The sequence below is a fragment of the Pseudophryne corroboree genome, chromosome 1, assembly GCF_028390025.1.
Source record: "Pseudophryne corroboree isolate aPseCor3 chromosome 1, aPseCor3.hap2, whole genome shotgun sequence".
NCBI classification, from domain to species: Eukaryota; Metazoa; Chordata; class Amphibia; order Anura; family Myobatrachidae; genus Pseudophryne; species Pseudophryne corroboree.
The window spans coordinates 49,688,775-49,710,341 of record NC_086444.1 but is presented as its reverse complement, the minus strand read 5'-3'; the positions used below and the strand labels follow the sequence as shown (position 1 = coordinate 49,710,341).

Below are 21,567 nucleotides of genomic sequence, written 5' to 3'. Positions count from 1 at the left end.
CCACACCCAAATCTATCTCTCTCTGCACATGTTATATCTGCCTCCCCTGCAGTGCACATGGTTTTGCCCAATTGCTAACAAACTTGAAGCTGCGATCAACTTGGAATTACCCCCATAGTCAGGCACTGGATATAACACATATCTTCAGCACTTTCTCCTGGATTACACCATAGATGATAAATGACATTTCTTATGTTCAAAAGTTAAACCCAGAAACAAAATTTTATTGAATTTATTATTGGTTAAAAACGATATCACCCTCTTTTTGGTAATACGTTGGGCAATGATGCTGTACCGTTCTATAACACTGGTGGCATTTTTTTTTTCAATGCCAAACATTTACAAGCAGGAAAAAAAAAAAAAATCTACAATTGCAGATTTCCAAATTAACAATTCAAACAAACACAAACAAAAAATATATTGCATCTATTATAGGAAATACTGTTTTTTTTGTTTTTTTTTTTGTCAGTACTGGTTTCAAACATTCATTTTATACAGGTCAACTGCAGTCTCCTCTCGGATTTATACAAGTCACACGGGCAGAGAGACACTTTTTTTTTTACAAAAACACAATTACAAAATGCAGGATGCACAGAGTGCTCACAAGTTCTGACATTGCTGTAGCTTCTTTAGAGGACTTCCAGGTTTTTTTTTATCTTGACCAGGTGACTGCACTGAGACGTGACGAAGCTGAATATCGTTACTCACACCTAGATGGTTTGGATGTATACAATAGGGATTCAATTGATCAGAGGATGCAATCTACAGTCAGATAAGAAATGTCGAGTTTGATTCCTAAAACGCATATTCTGGAGATGAAATGTATATTAAGGCAGCAAAATGACTGGTTAAAACAGACACAGGTCAGTTGTGTCTAAAAGGTGACGCTTCCACAGGCAGCAATTGGAACCAAACTTCCGTAGTAAAAAGTTCTTACACTTAGAGAGGATAAAAGACAGACAAAGAGGGGACACAAGCTGAAATACATTCCAGTAGCACTACTATGCCTCCCATTAATGCTAGTCCAGTACTATGGACGAAGAACAACTGCTGAAGGCAAGCAGCCCCTGAACCGCCGAAAGGCCACGGTTGTAGCAGTGATCACAAACCTCTGTCACGGCCTGTCCTGTCTTCACGCAGCTAGATATCCAAGTAGTCGACACTGCACAAATCTTGGCCTGTCTGAGCTTCTAAAGTTACAGAACTACAACTCTCAGCATGTCTGATCACAGGTAGTCTACAGTCGACACATAAAACAGTTAGTGTAAGGGCAGGGACCAACGTGGCAAAGGACTGTCAGAGTGACACCGTCCCATGTACCGGCAGATAAGATGTTCCAAGCCCTTCGTAAAAAATGCAGCTATGAAACCGTAAGCAGCAGAGAGAAAGCCACAGATGCTCCGGCGTACGAACGTTACCAGAACCCAGTATAACGTGTTGATGACCTACTTTGGAGATGCAAGTTAGTATTTCTAGCAACCAAAGGAAAAGGTATATGTACAAAAAATGCCCATGCATCAGACAAATGGATTTATAAAAGGGCCAAAAAAATGTAGCGCACTATTTTCCATTAATACATTCATGTTCAGAACAGTACCTGAAGCCATAACTTGCTCGGGATTGTGTTGGTGTCTGTGTCAGCTTTGCATTATAAATCAATGTCACCTATTAGGCATCAAGTACTTGAAAGGCTTGCACTACCTACAGGTTATATTGTTAAGGAGCAATGCACGACGAGGTGTGCTAAGCAACAAATGTACTATACATTCTATAAATTAGCTTTTATTAGTCCGACACTAACAAGTGTGACATAAAATACTGTATGGTGATGGTTTACAGCAGAATTGTGCCATGTTAGTAAAAGTGGGTTTCCGTCTGTACATAACCAACATATTGACTTCTGCACGCCCTCCGACCACTTTTACTAAATACATATATTTTCCTTTCAATTTTCGCTTTAGTTTTATCTCTGTCACCGGGCAGCATTGTACAGATTCACTGCTCTGGTAAACGCCACAAAGCTGTAATGGGTTCCAGGACATGTGTCAACAAATTGCCCAACGGCAGAGACATGGTAAAAGCAGGAAGCCGGAATCTTCAAGCAAACTAAAGTGAAAGTTGCAGGAGGGCGTAACGAAGCCAACTAATAAAAGGCATCTGAAGGTGAATTAACTTTACATAAGGGTCTTCCCTTTACTAATACTGGAATATTATACATCTTTCAGTGGTTTTCAACAGCCAAAACGTGATCACAAATCAGAAAGTTCAGCAAGATGAATTAGAAAAGGACATCAACAAAGCACATTTAGGGTGAAATAGGCCTCCTCAGTGTCTTGCCCTGAGTAACAAGGGATGATGTGGAGAAAGAAAGCAAACGTGAAAGAAACCGGGTGAAGATACTGAGCTCTCTGATGGAATTGTTTCTTAAAAATAAAATAAAAACAAACACTATTTTCACTCTTTGTCCCTTTCTCATCTGTATAACCATACATCGCCAAAAGTTCTCATTTCCCAGAAATTCAATAATTTAATCTGGCCAAGCTGTATTGAAAAGTCCTTCTGGTACAAACATACTCCAGGCGTAATGGGATGTCCATGGTATTCCATATCATCAAAAGAACTTTTTAGCTGCTGCTTCTTGCTGACTTCTGAAAAAGAAATAAAAAATAATAAAAAATAAATACTGTTAACACAGTGACACTATAAATATTACACACTGGTTACCAGTTCGTAAAAATGAATCGAACATTATAACAGTTAGTGATGGCGGCTGTGCGCTGCCGAACTGAGAAACAATTGACAATTGAATTGCTCCGTCAGGCGCCATCTAGTGCCCGCCAGTGCGCAAAAACACTTGAATTCCCCTCCATAGAGGAGGAGGGTTAGCCTTTTATTATATAGGATTCTGTAGTACTATAGGACAGACCTATATGGAACTTTCTGTACAGAAACCATACTAAATGTGGGGTTGGGGGGGTCTGAGTAAACATGCCGGCAGGTAATCCTGGCCATATGTAAGAAAAGAAAAAAAAAAAATCCACAAAAGTATGCGTATTTTTCTAACATCAGAATGATTTTCCGTCACCATACAATAGTATACCAAAATACAAAATTTTCTGAAAATTAACACATAAAACAAATACACTGAATCAAATTATTCAATACATGCATAATGTGTATATCAGTATAACGATGTATAAATAATAATGTAGTCATTAAAAAAATTAATAAAACAAAGACAGACAATCAAGAGACAAAAAGTACACCCAAATCATGAGAAGTCATGTAATAAACAGTGGCCAAAACATTAATAAAGCTAAAACTAAAATATTTTCGTTTTTTTTGTTTGTTTGTTTTTTAAGCCCTTTTACACCATCCTCACCATTTAAAATAGAATACGGGGGGTATTCCTCCGAGAGGAGGAAGATCGTGTGTTACTCACCTGTACATCATGTAACCGATAAACAATACACTCTGCACAGCTACAATGATAAAGAAATGTGTTGTAGACAAGCAGGAAACGGCGGCGACTTCCGGACATTTCTGTTTTTCATGTGGCTAAAATAAATGAAAAAGTTTTTATCAGCATCAAGACCATGTAGTAAATACAGGTCGGGGGAAGGAGATGAGGACAGGGAACATTCAGAAGCTGACGTTAGCAGCCAGACAGGAGTCTACAGACTATAACCATTAATTAGAGCATCAAGTGATAACAAGTTAGAAGTACGGATGCAATGCCAAATCTAAATTTGCCGCCTGTTAAAGAGACTCCGGTGGTCTCCTAGCTCCGTAACGCTGGAAGCGGCATGACGTCGTCATCGGGCGCCCCACATTTCTGGCTGTGATCCCTCTTGCCTATGTTAAGGGGGCAAGTGGCATTTGTTTTCTTGTTATAGCTGCTACAATATAATATTGTTTCCTGTAATTGTTCTGATGATGGTGCATGTTGGCATCGAAACACTGATGCTTATGAGAGCCCAAGGTTTCTTACAGTACCTATGTGTTTTAAAACCATCATTTTGGTTCTGCTGAGAGCTTTTGGTAAGAACCGGATTAGGGTCCTGGGGTTGGATGTGAGAAGAGAGGGCGGGTTCTCCATCCATTTAGGCCCAGTTCGGGTGTTTGGGCTTTTAGCCTCACAGAAGGCTAATTAGGGCTCTCAACTGTATGAGCGTGTTAAAAAGACTGTCAGTTTTATTACTGCTCTCTCACACTGCTTGGGGAAAAGGAGAGACTATGGAGTCTCTATGAGAGAAACCTGCTTTAGAAATCCAGTGAACTGTGCCTGGTAAAAACGTTTTGTATTGTTTTTTTAAGCGAGTAAGAATTATCCTGTGTATAGTTAGCGGCAAGGTATTTATTTTGATGCTTATTTCTATTTTTCTGCACAATAAAACTGGTTGAGGACAGCTGCACCAAACCAACAGACTTGTGAGATCTCGCAGCTGCTGCATCCTGCCATCTAAGGAAACCCGGAATTTTGAAAATCCCAACGGTCGGCCTGCCGACCAAGAGGAACTATTCCCGCTTGTGGGTGTCCATGACACCCATAGAGTGGGAATAAAACCTGTGGCAAGCGCAGCAAGCCCGCAAGGTGTTCCGTTCCGATCCCCCCCCCTTCCCCCACTGGCCATCCGACAGCCGTGATACCGCCATCTGTATTGTGACAGGCGGTCTCCTGACCGCAGGTCACACATACCCAACGCATATAACATCACTGAAAAACAGAGGGCGCTCCGTAGTGCCATTCTATATCTCCGGTCAGAGTAAGTGCTATAAGTCAATGCTAGTCACACACTAGGGTCACTGGACCTTCCCACCCAGTCTCTGCATGCTCCAGACACACAGAAAGACCGCTTTGAGGTGGAGCACAGAGCCCTGCTAGGACGTCACTAGGCCTAACATTTCATAGAGGACTTCTTCTATTGCCATATTGAATATATTTGCCCCCCCCCATCCCCTCTCATATTAATACACTGCTGGACGGGTGTGGACCAAAATGACCCAAATCCATAATTTTCAATAATTTTGGGGACAACTTTTATTTTGGTACCGCACATAGAACTCAGGGGCAGATGTATTAACCTGGAGAAGGCATAAGGAAGGGATAAACCAGTGATATGTGCAAGGTGATAAAGGCACCAGCCAATCAGATCCTAACTGTTAATTTACATATTGGAGCTGATTGGCTGGTGCCTTTATCACCTTGCACATATCACTGGTTTATCACTTCCTTATGCCTTCTCCAGGTTAATACATCTGCCCCTCAATTGGGTAAGCTGCAGCATGTTTGACCACATTCACGACTGTCCCTGATCTTTGCGAATTCTTAGTTAAGCGATTCAGAGACAAAAATAATCTAAAAAATAGCCGATATACACCGTACAAGCTACCCAACGATCTTTTCTATTCTAAATCGTCTTGTCGATATAGTGTCTCCATACACTATATATCAGGCCAAGGTCCGTACATAATGCACTTTCTGAATGACGGGACAAATATACTGCGGCAAGTGCAGCACACAGTGTATTGGAGAGCCAATCGAACTGGTTTTAGACAGGACCTGGTGCGGCATACACAGTAAACAATTAACAGGCTAATGACCCAATATCCAACAGGTTGACCTGAGAATTGTATAGGGTGTACCTAGCTTAGATCCACCTCCAGATGGATTAAAAGAAGGAGTGTATATTGGTGTTCCACACCATCCTAATAACCAGTGGACACGGATTTAAAAATAGGTAATTTTTCCCTTTTACACTACACCCAGCGGAGGAGGTTCTAATGTTTCATTTATATTTTAGCATTCTGTACAATAAGCAAGGTTTAAGCTTTGGAAATGCTTGTTACTGCAGAATAAACAAGTCAGAAGCATCTGCGATATCATCTGCAAGGCAATAAGCAGCCAGAACGTTACCAGGTTCTTCTGCACCAGATGCTCAATGTCCCTCTTCACCACGTGAAGATGTTCTTTGATGTCATTGAAGTGCTGTGTGGTCTCGTAGCCGGCGGAGCCCAAGTGCTGATTCCCAGTCGCCAGTCGTAACGTCTCACCCATCGTGTTCCTGAGCAACAAGAAAGCAACCAAATTAAATCAAGTGACCACTATGCCATATATGGCCATCATTCTATACATGGTCCAATATGGGGCCTTCACAAGGCCTAAAAACTTTCAATCGCTTTCATTTTATTTTTCCTAATTTCAACTGACAAACATAAAGAGAAGACAAGTCATTGCACTAACAATCAGATCGCAAAGTACAACATGGGTGACAGTCGTGGGTGGGTGCCCTCCCTACAGCCCTAGTGAAAAGGATTTAGCAGGAAGTATGAGAATTTGGTTATCTCCAACAGTAGACATTGATGTAGGTAAAAATCTACCCTCAGTAGGTTGTGGAGGAAGGACTAAGAATTAAGGGCCTCCTGGAAGCCACAAGAGGACCTGCACGCTTCACAGATAGAGAGCTGCAGTCATCAGAAGTCTGCATAGTGAAGCATTGTTTCCACGGATTTAAGAGTACAAAAACAGTATCTCCTGGTTAATGTGAAAACACCAAACTGGAGTGGAAGAGGGAACTGTGTGGAATGTTGTTCTGTTTTCATGAAGACCCAGATATAGAAGCTCTATGAGCAGTGCTTCTCAAATTCAGTCCTTGGACCATAATAACAGCGCGTGTTTTCCATATTGCATTGCTGGAGCACAGGTGTATTCATTACGGACTGACATCTTATTTCCCCTGTGATTCTGCAAGGAAACCTGGAAAACATGTGCTGGTAGTGTGTCCACAGGACTGGATTTAAAAAGCACTACTGGCTCAGAACGCCAACGATCGAGAAGGAAAATGGGCGTCTGTGAATGAATGAGCAGGTGAGCGCACACAGGCAAACCCAACGAGAGTTTTGCATGAAGCATGCTAGAAGATTTACCGAACCAGACCCAAGGCTCTCGGAGACTGCGAGGAATTAGTGGGAAGCTGAACTTTGCATAAAACACACATTATATATATTTTATTTATTCTTATTATAAACAGAAGCAGGGGCAGTGGAGACCCACACATAAAAGAAAACTAAAAAAAAAAAAAAAAAAACACAACTCAGAGGCATAAAAGCAATATTTTAGTCTATTAAACTGGGTTCAGGTAAGATCTTCAAATCCTACTATAGATGGGTATGGGTCATTAGGTCGACTTTGAAAAAGGGCGATATGAGGGTTTTGGTTTTTTTTTTTTACCTTTTTTGGAGTAATTTTCTTCGTAAAGTGATGGGGAACTCCAATTAGTGCACCATGTCCCCTCGCATGGGTCGCGTCGGGCAAGGTGCCTCGCTTCGCTACTGCTGCGCTTGGCACAGGTTACTATTCCCAATCATAGTCCACAATAGATCACATAGATCGTAAAAGTATGAAAAAGTAAAAAAAAAATAAGAATTTACTTACCGATAATTCTATTTCTCGTAGTCCGTAGTGGATGCTGTGGACTCCGTAAGGACCATGGGGAATAGCGGCTCCGCAGGAGTCTGGGCACAAAAGTAAAGCTTTAGGACTACCTGGTGTGCACTGGCTCCTCCCCCTATGACCCTCCTCCAAGCCTCAGTTAGGATACTGTGCCCGGACGAGCGTACACAATAAGGAAGGATTTTGAATCCCGGGTAAGACTCATACCAGCCACACCAATCACACCGTATAACTTGTGATCTAAACCCAGTTAACAGCATGATAACAGAGGAGCCTCTAGAAAAGATGGCTCACTACAGCAATAACCCGATTTTTGGTAACAATAACTATGTACCAGTATTGCAGACAATCCGCACTTGGGATGGGCGCCCAGCATCCACTACGGACTACGAGAAATAGAATTATCGGTAAGTAAATTCTTATTTTCTCTGACGTCCTAGTGGATGCTGGGGACTCCGTAAGGACCATGGGGATTATACCAAAGCTCCCAAACGGGCGGGAGAGTGCGGATGACTCTGCAGCACCAAATGAGAGAACTCCAGGTCCTCCTCAGCCAGGGTATCAAATTTGTAGAATTTTACAAACGTATTTGCTCCTGACCAAGTAGCTGCTCGGCAAAGTTGTAAAGCCGAGACCCCTCGGGCAGCCGCCCAAGATGAGCCCACCTCCCTTGTGGATTGGGCATTTACAGATTTTTGGCTGTGGCAGGCCTGCCACAGAATGTGCAAGCTGAATTGTACTACAAATCCAACGAGCAATAGTCTGCTTAGAAGCAGGAGCACCCAGCTTGTTGGGTGCATACAGGATAAACAGCGAGTCAGATTTTCTGACTCCAGCCGTCCTGGAAACATATATTTTCAGGGCCCTGACAACGTCTAGCAACTTGGAGTCCTCCAAGTCCCTAGTAGCCGCAGGCACCACCATAGGTTGGTTCAGGTGAAACGCTGAAACCACCTTAGGGAGAAACTGAGGACGAGTCCTCAATTCCGCCCTGTCCGAATGGAAAATCAGATAAGGGCTTTTACAGGATAAAGCCGCCAATTCTGACACGCGCCTGGCCCAGGCCAGGGCCAACAGCATGACCACCTTCCATGTGAGATATTTTAACTCCACAGATTTAAGTGGTTCAAACCAATGTGACTTTTGGAACCCAAAAACTACATTGAGATCCCAAGGTGCCACTGGAGGCACAAAAGGAGGCTGTATATACAGTACCCCTTTTACAAACGTCTGAACTTCAGGGACTGAAGCTAGTTCTTTTTGGAAGAAAATTGACAGGGCCGAAATTTGAACCTTAATGGACCCCAATTTCAGGCCCATAGACACTCCTGTTTGCAGGAAATGTAGGAATCGACCCAGTTGAAATTCCTCCGTCGGGCCTTACTGGCCTCGCACCACGCAACATATTTTCGCCAATTGCGGTGATAATGTTTTGCGGTTACATCCTTCCTGGCTTTGATCAGGATAGGGATGACTTCATCCGGAATGCCTTTTTCCTTCAGGATCCGGCGTTCAACCGCAATGCCGTCAAACGCAGCCGCGGTAAGTCTTGGAACAGACAGGGTCCTTGCTGGAGCAGGTCCCTTCTTAGAGGTAGAGGCCACGGATCCCCCGTGAGCATCTCTTGAAGTTCCGGTTACCAAGTCCTTCTTGGCCAATCCGGAGCCACGAATATAGTGCTTTCTCCTCTCCATCTTATAATTCTCAGTACCTTGTGTATGAGAGGCAGAGGATGGAACACATACACTGACCGGTACACCCACGGTGTTACCAGAGGGTCTGCTGAGGAAGTCTGCTTCCCAGTTGTCCATTCCCGGAATGAACACTGCTGACAGTGCTATCACATGATTTTCCGCCCAGCGAAGAATCCTTGCAGTTTCTGCCATTGCCCTCCTGCTTCTTGTGCCACCCTGTCTGTTTACTTGGGTGACTGCCGTGATGTTGTCCGACTAGATCAACACCGGCTGACCTTGAAGCAGAGGTCTTGCTAAGCTTAGAGCATTGTAAATGGCCCTTAGCTTCAGGATATTTATGTGAAGTGATGTCTCCAGGCTTGACCATAAGCCCTGGAAATTCCTTCCCTGTGTGACTGCTCCCCAGCCTCGCAGGCTGGCATCCATGGTCACCATTACCCAGTCCTGAATGCCGAATCTGCGGCCCTCTAGAAGATGAGCACTCTGCAACCACCACAGGAGGGACACCCTTGTCCTTGGTGACAGGGTTATCCGCTGATGCATCTGAAGATGCGACCCGGACCATTTGTCCAGCAGGTCCCACTGGAAAGTTCTTGCGTGGAATCTGCCGAATGGAATCGCTTCGTAGGAAGCCACCATTTTTCCCAGAACCCTTGTGCATTGATGCACTGAGACTTGGCTCGGTTTTAGGAGGTTCCTGACTAGCTCGGATAACTCCCTGGCTTTCTCCTCCGGGAGAAACACCTTTTTCTGGACTGTGTCCAGGATCATCCCTAGGAACAGAAGACGAGTCGTCGGAACCAGCTGCGATTTTGGAATATTGAGAATCCAACCGTGCTGCCGCAACACTACCTGAGATAGTGCTACACCGACCTCCAACTGTTCTCTGGATCTTACCCTTATCAGGAGATCGTCCAAGTAAGGGATAACTAAAACTCCCTTCCTTCGAAGGAGTATCATCATTTCGGCCGTTACCTTGGTAAAGACCCGGGGTGCCGTGGACCATCCAAACGGCAGCGTCTGAAACGGATAGTGACAGTTCTGTACCACAAACCTGAGGTACCCTTGGTGAGAAGGGTAAATTGGGACATGAAGGTAAGCATCCTTGATGTCCCGAGACATCATGTAGTCCCCTTCTTCCAGGTTCGCAATCACTGCTCTGAGTGACTCCATCTTGAATTTGAACCTCCGTATGTAAGTGTTCAAAGATTTTAGATTTAGAATCGGTCTCACCGAGCCGTCCGGCTTCGGTACCACAACAGTGTGGAATAATACCCCGTTCCCTGTTGCAGGAGGGGTACCTTGATTATCACCTGCTGGGAATACAGCTTGTGAATGGCTTCCAAAACTGCCTCCCTGTCAGAGGGAGACGTCGGTAAAGCCGACTTTAGGAAAACGGCGAGGGGGAGACGTCTCGAATTCCAATTTGTACCCCTGAGATATCACCTGAAGGATCCAGGGGTCTACTTGCGAGTGAGCCCACTGCGCGCTGAAATTCATTGAGACGGGCCCCCACCGTGCCTGAGTCTGCTTGTAAAGCCCCAGCGTCATGCTGAGGGCTTGGCAGAGGCGGGAGAGGGCTTCTGTTCCTGGGAACTGGCTGATTTCTGCAGCCTTTTTCCTCTCCCTCTGTCACGGGGCAGAAATGAGGAACCTTTTGCCCGCTTGCCCTTCTGGGAACGAAAGGACTGCGCCTGATAATACGGCGTCTTCTTATGTTGAGAGGCGACCTGGGGTACAAACGTGGATTTCCCAGCTGTTGCCGTGGCCACCAGGTCTGAAAGACCGACCCCAAATAACTCCTCCCCTTTATACGGCAATACTTCCAAATGCCGTTTGGAAACCGCATCACCTGACCACTGTCGTGTCCATAACCCTCTTCTGGCAGAAATGGACAACGCACTTACACTTGATGCCAGTCAGCAAATATTCCGCTGTGCATCACGCATATATAGAAATGCATCTTTTAAATGCTCTATAGGCAATAATATACTGTCCCTATCTAGGGTATCAATATTTTCAGTCAGGGAATCCGACCACGCCAACCCAGCACTGCACATCCAGGCTGAGGCGATTGCTGGTCGCAGTATAACACCAGTATGTGTGTAAATACATTTTAGGATACCCTCCTGCTTTCTATCAGCAGGATCCTTAAGGGCGGCCATCTCAGGAGAGGGTAGAGCCCTTGTTCTTACAAGCGTGTGAGCGCTTTACCCACCCTAGGGGGTGTTTCCCAACGCACCCTAACCTCTGGCGGGAAAGGATATAATGCCAATAACATTTTAGAAATTATCAGTTGTTATCGGGGGAAACCCACGCATCATCACACACCTCATTTAATTTCTCAGATTCAGGAAAACTACAGGTAGTTTTTCCTCACCGAACATAATACCCCTTTTTGGTGGTACTCGTATTATCAGAAATGTGTAAAACATTTTTCATTGCCTCAATCATGTAACGTGTGGCCCTACTGGAAGTCACATTTGTCTCTTCACCGTCGACACTGGAGTCAGTATCCGTGTCGGCGTCTGTATCTGCCATCTGAGGTAACGGGCACTTTAGAGCCCCTGACGGCCTATGAGACGTCTGGACAGGCACAAGCTGAGTAGCCGGCTGTCTCATGTCAACCACTGTCTTTTATACAGAGCTGACACTGTCACGTAATTCCTTCCAACAGTTCATCCACTCAGGTGTCGACCCCCTAGGGGGTGACATCACTATTACAGGCAATTTGCTCCGTCTCCACATCATTTTCCTCCTCATACATGTCGACACAAACGTACCGACACACAGCACACACACAGGGAATGCTCTGATAGAGGACAGGACCTCACTAGCCCTTTGGGGAGACAAAGGGAGAGTTTGCCAGCACACACCAGAGCGCTATATATATATATATATACAGGGATAACCTTATATAAGTGTTTTTCCCCTTATAGCTGCTGTATTTTTAATACTGCGCCTAATTAGTGCCCCCCTCTCTTTTTTAACCCTTTCTGTAGTGTAGTGACTGCAGGGGAGAGCCAGGGAGCTTCCCTCCAACGGAGCTGTGAGGGAAAATGGCGCCAGTGTGCTGAGGAGATAAGGCCGCCGAGAAGGGGGCGGAGCCTATCTCCCGTTTTTCTGTGTATTCTGGCAGGGGTTAAATGCATCCATATAGCCCAGGAGCTATATGTGATGTATTTTTTGCCATCTAAGGTGTTTTTATTGCGTCTCAGGGCGCCCCCCCCCCCAGCGCCCTGCACCCTCAGTGACCGGAGTGTGAAGTGTGCTGAGAGCAATGGCGCACAGCTGCGGTGCTGTGCGCTACCTTATTGAAAACAGGACGTCTTCTGCCGCCGATTTCCCGGACCTCTTCTGTCTTCTGACTCTGTAAGGGGGCCGGCGGCGCGGCTCTGGGACCCATCCATGGCTGGGCCTGTGATCGGTCCCTCTGGAGCTAATGTCCAGTAGCCTAAGAAGCCCAATCCACTCTGCACGCAGGTGAGTTCGCTTCTTCTCCCCTTAGTCCCTCGATGCAGTGAGCCTGTTGCCAGCAGGTCTCACTGAAAATAAAAAACCTAAAAACTAAACTTTTCACTAAGCAGCTCAGGAGAGCCACCTAGTTGTGCACCCTTCTCGTTCGGGCACAAAAATCTAACTGAGGCTTGGAGGAGGGTCATAGGGGCAGGAGCCAGTGCACACCAGGTAGTCCTAAAGCTTTACTTTTGTGCCCAGACTCCTGCGGAGCCGCTATTCCCCATGGTCCTTACGGAGTCCCCAGCATCCACTAGGACGTCAGAGAAAAGAAAAAAGAAAGAGTGAAAAACGCAAGTCGACCTTTTTCCATGTCGACCTATTGCAAGTCGACCAATAGTGGTCGACCTAATGACCGTATTCCCCATAGATATGGGAAGAGTGACCCATTTCCGCAACATGGTCTGAATAACTGTCAAGCAAGGCCCATTTGCTTGAAAAGCAAAAAGAACCACACCATTCATTTGGGCCAAAGAAAGAAGAATCCGAGACAGAACATCCTGGTGAAGAGGGAGTCACAAACTTGATAGAGGAAGACTGACCAGGGCAAAAGATTGCACTTGAAACTAGAGTCAAACTTGCTGAAAAGCAAACAGGAAGCAGCACTAATGACCCTCCCATATTAGGATATGAAGAGGGGTATTCTCAATAAGCGAGAATATGAATACCTCCATTGCCTAATGTCCAGAAACACTGTCCATAGCAACTCTACCTTCATTGTGTTTAAGGCTTTTTTCTTTTTTAATGAAAAACAATTTTTGAATTCAAAAGAACAGAGGTCAGAAATATTCAAACAGTACAATCTGTTCCCAAATAAGTATAAAACATACATAATATCAAAAAGAAAAACAGATCGAATGGTAAAAGGACAAAAGAAAAAAAAAACCTGTTAAATAAAGGCATTTGAAAGAATTCAACCTGACTCTGCACCTTCATTGCAAGTGTGTACATTTCCATTACTTCTTGTGAATTCTTCTCATCATATTAAAGGGGAAGAAAAATGAAGGGGGGGGGGGGGTGGATGTAGGGAGACAAAAATACCAAAGCCCTCCACTAATTGTCACGGTAGTTAAAAGGGCAAAACAAATAAATAGATAAAGATAGCTAGAACATATTTCTCAACAAAGGCCGTGAGGGGCTCTCATACCTTCATAATGTGGGCGGAAGTTTCTTCAGGCAGATGAGCAAGATATTTTTTCTGTTTGTTAAAGAATCTACTAACTTTCAGTACTCCTATTGTAGTACAGTATAGTAATTATATCTCCTTTTAGCAATTCCAATGACGGGGCTGCTATAGATATCCATTTCTGTCACATACATTTCCTAGCCAGTGACCAATAAAGTTAGGAAGAGCAACACACCGGCAGGAGTGATAGTTGGTGACCTGGTAGTAAAATCAGCCAATAGGTATGGTTCCCAAGAAAATGGAGATCTGTGGCCAACAAACTGTTGAATAAAATGGTTCACTTTACCCCAAAACCTTTTGATTTTAGCACATTATTATACATTGTGAACAAAATTAGCAGAGGACATAAAACATTTCTGGCATTTGTGGCTACGTTGGGCTTGTGAAATATAAGCTCTACTAAGAAACTTAGGGGTCTATTTACTATGCCTTGGGTAGAGATAAAGTGGACGGAGATAAAGTAACAGCCAATCAGCTCGTAACTGTCATTTTTTAAACCAGCCTGTGACATGGCAGTTATGAGCGGATTGGCTGGTACTTTATCTCCATCCAAGGATTAGTAAATAGACCCCTTAGTGTGCAGCTCATGCAACTAGGATGAAGTAACATTTCATTACAGAGGGAATCTGTTCCATAACATTAGCGGAAGAGGTAAAGTGGGGTATTCAATTATCCGCAAATTCGCAGCAATTTTGCGCCCGAAAATTTTTCGCGCCAATCGGCCGAAAAATGCCGCGAAAACGCTCCGTTTTTCGACCTATTCAATTCCGACCGGGTTTCACGTGAAAATTCTGGCAGTGAAAAGTGCAGGTGAAAATGGGGAAATCAGCCTGTACCCCAAAAAATGCTAAACTAACATAGGAAAACAGAAGAGAAGTGTGTTAGAGATCACATTAGAGCGTTTTTGGGGACTTAAATTGTGTGAAATGACTGTTATATGCATTTTTTTTAAAAAGCAAAAAAATTATAGAAAGCAATTTTTTTGAGCAAAATAAATGCTCTCATTAAATTTGGGGTACATGAAAATGGGTATAAGTATATATTTGGGTCATTTTAGGGTACTTTAAAAAAAAGTGGAAACAGACAGATTACTCCCACCTGCAAGCCTAAAAAACAACACCTGTCCCACTCCTAAAGCACCCCAATATACCTGTCCCATACCTTGAACCCCAATTTCCATGACTTTTTACTTTTTCACCCCAAAAATGACATGTCATTATTGGGCAATTAAAAATAATTAAAAACTTCAACGTGCCTAATTAGTCATTAAGGGGGGTGTCCCAGGAGTTCTGTACCATATCCAAACATTTTTACCTTAAAATAGTGACTTTTCCCAACTTTTCACCTGCTTCAGAGAAGGTGAAGTGAAATTAGTGAAAAAATGATCACCGATAAATTTTCCAGGATAATTGAATAGCCTGTAATTGCGTTTCACGTGAAAAGTCCGTTTTTTCACCCGAAAACCGGACTTTTCACGTGAAAAGTCAGTTATCACTGCTAATTGAATATACCCCAAAGTCTGGAAAATCCTGAGGCCGGGATGACCACACCATGCTCTACTCACCTAAAACATCAGAAGGAAGAAGAAGAAGAGCGTTGTACAAATTTCTGAGCTTAAACCAAAGTAAAAAGTGAATTCAAGGGAGAAGGGAAGAAGGCATCCTGCAAGAAGTCATATGAGCTATTAATATAGTGTGACTTGCAGGTACAGGAAGAACTGGGAATTAGGAATGTTGTAAATATCTTTCAATTGTTAGAAAGAGTAAAGATCACCGCCAGGATCTAAAGTTTTTCTAACAGCCGCAATTCCTTTCTGTTTCCAGGTCATGTAATGGGATATTGTAATAGAAGGGGGAGGGGGCTTGGGAATCTGGATTACCCCTTAATGGGAAGACGTTGGTAACTTGTGGATTAAAGCCTAGACGTTATGTATGACAGATCATGCTTTATCGGTAGCTATGAAAAATAAATTCAGTTTGATTTCCTCAGGAAGTTATCAAGCGTGGCGCGTCAGTGGCGTGAACATCGGAGCAAGTGCGGGAATCTGGGGGAGTGGTAGAAGAAGCCATTAACAACCCTGGACATTAGTGTAAACATTGGTCTTTATACACTGGATACTGTATGGAATACAGTATTAATATTTAACACTATAGGTGGTCTCTAGTATAGGCTGTATCAAACATTTAAATATAAATAAGTGGTCAGGAAAACTTTAAAAACCATAATACATTTATTATTATTAATTTATTCATTTCCAGTTATTTATATAGCGCACACATATTCCGCAGCACTTTACAGAAAATATTTGGCCATTCACATCAGTCCCTGCCCAGTGGAGCTTACAATCTATATTCCCCACCACAATACATAAATACACAAAAATAATAGAACCAATACTACACTTTCTAAGCATACATTCTCCACCTCATGGTAAGGCTCCTGTCTCCGCTTCTTGGTAGCTACTCTCTGGTCCTGTGCAATGATTGAGGACTCAGATCCACATACGCACACAGCAAACTTGATAGAAGAAGCTGCTACCACTGGGCATGTGGAGTAGCTCTGCTCTGTCCCTTAAACTGCATGATGTGGCAGCAACTCTAGTAATTGTGTTATATACCACTGCTATTGTCATAATTTGAGCCACTTGTCAAGAGAAAGGGGGTTTCCGGTCAACTGGTACCCCCCCTCCCCACCTTGCATTTGCCGGTGTGTCATAAGGCTGCGGGTGAAAATTAGTCAAATTAGACTGATTCAGGCACCAGTCAAAGAAACAGAAATGCTGCCACACAGGTATAGGTATAAATATTTGGTAGTCCTAAACCCCCTTTATCCTTCAGGTAAAATAGTCAAGTGCTTAAGGCCTTCTGATCTAAAACGGACTGGAATAATACATGCTGTTAAGAGATCAAGATAAAACCCTGACTCTTTGGATGATCTGGAACAGAAGGACTCTATTTTGGCCTCTACTGCCCCACAGAGGCAGCCTGGAGCCTCCAGGATTGGACCTTCCTGGCACCCAGGAATCGAAAGGAGCTCTTGTGGCTGAAGTTAACTTGTCTGGATTTACTCTGAAGGAAGAAACTGTACCGGCCCGTACCACCCTTGTCATTTCCAGTTTCCGCTTAAAGAAGGACTTGCCAGACATATACAGATATGGAACATTTTGGGAATCTGTTGGCCAAGATTTGAGCAAGAGGGCACGACCATGGAACTGGCCAAAAAGCTGTCCATTAACTTGGTGGAATCAAGGGCCACGTCTCCATGTAGGGCAACGAGTTAAAGACATTAGTTGTCAACTGCATCAGATACACTTTGAGTGTGGAGGTTTACTCACAAATTACAGTTGGACCACCCAACGATTGTCCCAAATACCAAACCAGAATTGGAAAATAGGTTCTTTAGATCTCCTCACTAAAGCACTGCTCTGTGCGGAAGGAAGGACACCTGGGTGAGCATATGGGCTGGAAAATGATCTAGGGCTACACACACCATTATCTTCTCTGGTTTCGCCTTACTCTTCATTCATTAAAGGCACCACCCTTCAACTTTCTTTAACAAGGTCTCCAGATGACTGAAGTAAAGAACTAAGCCCAGGCAGGACGAGCAGTGCACAGATTGAGTGAGGGACTAAACAAATTTTGAGTCAAACAGTCTTCCCTGCAGTCAGGGACATGGCAGCGGGCACAATGGGAGGACTTGTGAGGTTTCAGAGCCTCATCACCCAGCTGAACGGAGACTGGAACAGAGGTAAGCATAGAGGAACTCAGAAGATAAGAGCAATCACAAATGCATCTATACCTCAGCGAGGCCACTGGTTCTGCATTCTTATGAATACTGGTACAGCCCACAAAATGGCTGCAAGTTCTGCTTAAACCTAAATAAACTTTCTTTTTTATATTCTATGGCATTTAAACATTTTTGGATAGATGTATCAAGCCTTCAAGAGAGATAAAGTACCAGCCAATCAGCTTCAAGCCGTCATTTTACAGGATGCCTTTGGAAAAGGACAGTTAAGAGCTGGGTGGTCGGTACTTTCTCTCTCTCCAAGGTTTGATTCATCTCCCCCATTGTAGGAAACATGAGTTGTAGGAACAGATTGGAACACTGAACAGGCGGATACAGTATGATAAACCAAATCACAGTGTGACGAATTAAATCACAAAGGTTCCATGTTTTTCTTGTTCAAATACATATATGCATACTGCATGTGTCCTATTTGAAAAAAAAAAAAAGAACTGGTTTGTCTGGTTTATTATACAGAGGGAGTGTCATAACCCATCCAGAAACACAAAGCTTTCCAAAAGAAATTAATAGTTGGGCAAGAAAGCAAGAGGCTTAAGGATAAGGAAAGATTTAGGGCTAAGGTCCAAGATTACATTTACCATAAGACAAACTCATTTCACATATGCGATCTGGTAGTGCTGCAAATACTCCAGCCTAAGGGGTTTTGTTTTTACCATTCTGCTGTTACAACAGAAAAATCTAATTAAAATCTAGCCGGTGTTTAGGTAGCAGGCCGTTTACCCAGATCTGTAACGTGATCAGATAAGCACACACGGGCATGCTGCTTAATCAATATGCTTGTAGCACTCAGCCGCGCTGTCCTGGTGCTTTTCTCCTGCTGTAAAAAAGATTAAGAGCTGTAACGGGGAATATTTATCATGTGCATTTTAATCCCTTTTCTACTTCTGGCAAAAGACACAATGGAATACTAGGCCCAGTAACGGAATTCAGCTCTGAGGAGCTTATACTCTGTAATAAACAATACGGAAACCTCACATTACAGATGGTCCGTGTTTCTAGGTGGGCCAAGCAGAAAAACAAAACATATGCAAAGTGCAGGACCTTCCGTGCTGTTTCCATCAAACGATGTGTGTGCCGACTACAGCACAAACATCCTTCTAACATTCACAGGGTACGGAGGCTCAACGAGGTGTGGAATGTTCTCACAGGTTTACTTGTATGGGTTGGTAATTACGGCCTGTAAGCACAACGATGCATGGAGCGAGTCATTACTATCGGACCAGTATTTTGCCTTTTTTTACCCTAGTAGTGCTACTTTTTCCATCAATTTTGCATCTTCGTTTGCGTGTAGTGTACTAGGTGGTACATAGAATGAGTATGTGCGCAGTTAAGTTCGAAAGTCTGTGGTGTACAAAACGGGGCGATTTGGCACAATTTGAGGATAGGTGTATGCGGAAACATATGTACTTATGCCAGTTTACAGCAGATATAGAAGAATTGATGGATACAGATTCAAAAAGGGAAAGAAAGGACAAAATACACTAGTAACTGCCGCAGACGCTTGGCCCCTAGCACCCATTGTGGCTCCTGCTACTAGTAACTGCCGCAGACGCTTGGCACCTAGCACCCATTGTGGCTCCTGCTACTAGTAACTGCTGCAGACGCTTGGCCCGTAGCACCCATTGTGGCTCCTGCTACTAGTAACTGCCGCAGACGCTTGACCCCTAGCACCCATTGTGGCTCCTGCTACTAGTAACTGCCGCAGACGCTTGACCCCTAGCACCCATTGTGGCTCCTGCTACTAGTAACAGCCGCAGACGCTTGGCCCCTAGCACCCATTGTGGCTCCTGCTACTAGTAACTGCCGCAGACGCTTGGCCCGTACCACCCATTGTGGCTCCTGCTACTAGTAACTGCCACAGACGCTTGGCCCGTAGCACCCATTGTGGCCCCTTCTAGTAACTGCACAAATACTTGGCCTCTAGCACCAATTGTGGCCAATTCTAACCCTTATAAACCCAGGTCTCTTTCACCATCCTTTTAAAGGAATGCAGTCAAGATGCAGACTGTCTGGATCCCAGCAGTCGGAATGCCAAAGCCAGAATCCCCGACAGCTGTTAGAATGCAGACAACGGAATCCTAACAGGGTTAGGAGACAGACTCCGGAATCCCGACAGCCAGCACCCCGACCGTAAGTATAGCGGGTGGGTTAGGGCCAGGAAGAATAGGGTTAGACTGTTGGTAGGGCGGTTAGGAACTTAGGGGGGCAGGTTACAGTTAGGATGTGGGGGACGGGGTTAGGTTTAGGCACCACCGGGGTCAGGCACTAAGGGGTAGGCCTGGGTTAGGCTGCAGAAAGGGATGGTTAGAGGTAGGGGGAACCAGTGTTACCTCCTCCGTGTCGGGATTTACACTATCGGGATGCCGGGGTCTGTATTCTGACCTCCGGCATCCTATTAGCTGGGATCTTATACCGAATCCCTTTTAAAGCCTCTGTCTACTTTAACGAATATGAAGCACTGCTATGGCGCTTTACATCAGCCCCCATAATGTGTCATGTGACAGAGGAGCAACGCCGCTTAATTGTATCTTCTGAACATCCAAACCCAGTATCCAATAATGTGGTATATTATCCCCCCACACCATAGTGTACCTTCATCTGGTATACTATCCCCCCACCATCATAGTGTACCTTCATCTGGTATACTATCCCCCACCATATAGTGTACCTTCATCTGGTATACTATCCCCCCACCACCATACAGTGTACCTTCATCTGGTATACTATCCCCCACCATATAGTGTACCTTCATCCGGTATACTATCCCCCACCACCACAGTGTACCTTCATCCGGTATACTATCCCCCCACCACCATATAGTGTGCCTTCATCTGGTATACTATCCCCCACCACCATATAGTGTGCCTTCATCCGGTATACTATCCCCCCACCACCATATAGTGTGCCTTCATCTGGTATACTATCCCCCACCATATAGTGTACCTTCATCCGGTATACTATCCCCCACCACCACAGTGTACCTTCATCCGGTATAGTATCCCCCCACCACCACAGTGTACCTTCATCCGGTATACTATCCCCCACCACCATAGTGTACCTTCATCTGGTATACTATCCCCCACCACCATAGGGTACCTTCATCCGGTATACTATCCCTCACCGCCACCACAGTGTACCTTCATCCGGTATACTATCCCTCACCGCCACCACAGTGTACCTTCATCCGGTATACTATCCCCCCACCACCACAGTGTACCTTCATCCGGTATACTATCCCCCCACCACCACAGTGTACCTTCATCCGGTATACTATCCCCCCACCACCACAGTGTACCTTCATCCGGTATACTATCCCCCAGCATCATATAGTGTACCTTCATCTGGTATACTATCCCCCCTCCACCATAGTGTACCTTCATCTGGTATACTATCCCCCACCATCATATAGTGTACCTTCATCTGGTATACTATCCCCCCTCCACCATAGAGTACCTTCATCTGGTATACTATCCCCCACCATCATATAGTGTACCTTCATCTGGTATACTATCCCCCACCACCATAGGGTACCTTCATCCGGTATACTATCCCCCACCATCATATAGTGTACCTTCATCTGGTATACTATCCCCCACCACCATAGGGTACCTTCATCTACCATGCCCCGTCTTTCTTTACCTTGGTTTTCCTTCATTTGGAATACAGTAGCCCTTATTGTAGGAGGATAACATCCCATCCCACGGTACACCTTAATTAAATTAATCTTGCGTCTACCGATTTCTGTATATTTGGAGTGTGGGAGGAAACCGGAGTCCCCGGAGGAAACCCACGCAAGCACAGGGAGAATATACAAACTCCACACAGTTAGGTAGGTGGTGGGAATCGAATCCATGATCTCAGTGTTGTGAGGCAGCAATGCTAACCATTACACCAACCGTACTACCTGACCTAAC

At 44.5% G+C, this 21,567-nt stretch overlaps 1 protein-coding gene across 2 annotated transcripts in view; it reads right to left on the bottom strand.

Moving 5' to 3' along the window:
- Positions 1–203: 203 nt before the first annotated feature.
- LMAN1 (lectin, mannose binding 1) overlaps positions 204–21,567 on the bottom strand; it is a 57,126-nt gene continuing 35,762 nt past the window's right edge. For both annotated transcript variants that reach the window (XM_063959367.1, XM_063959356.1), the window contains exons 11-13: positions 5,918–6,065; positions 3,443–3,558; positions 204–2,648 (exon numbers count right to left, since the gene is read on the bottom strand). In XM_063959367.1, the coding sequence (XP_063815437.1) occupies positions 2,612–2,648; positions 3,443–3,558; positions 5,918–6,065 (301 nt within the window). In that variant the 3' untranslated portion in view covers positions 204–2,611. The remainder of the gene's footprint in view (positions 2,649–3,442; positions 3,559–5,917; positions 6,066–21,567) is intronic.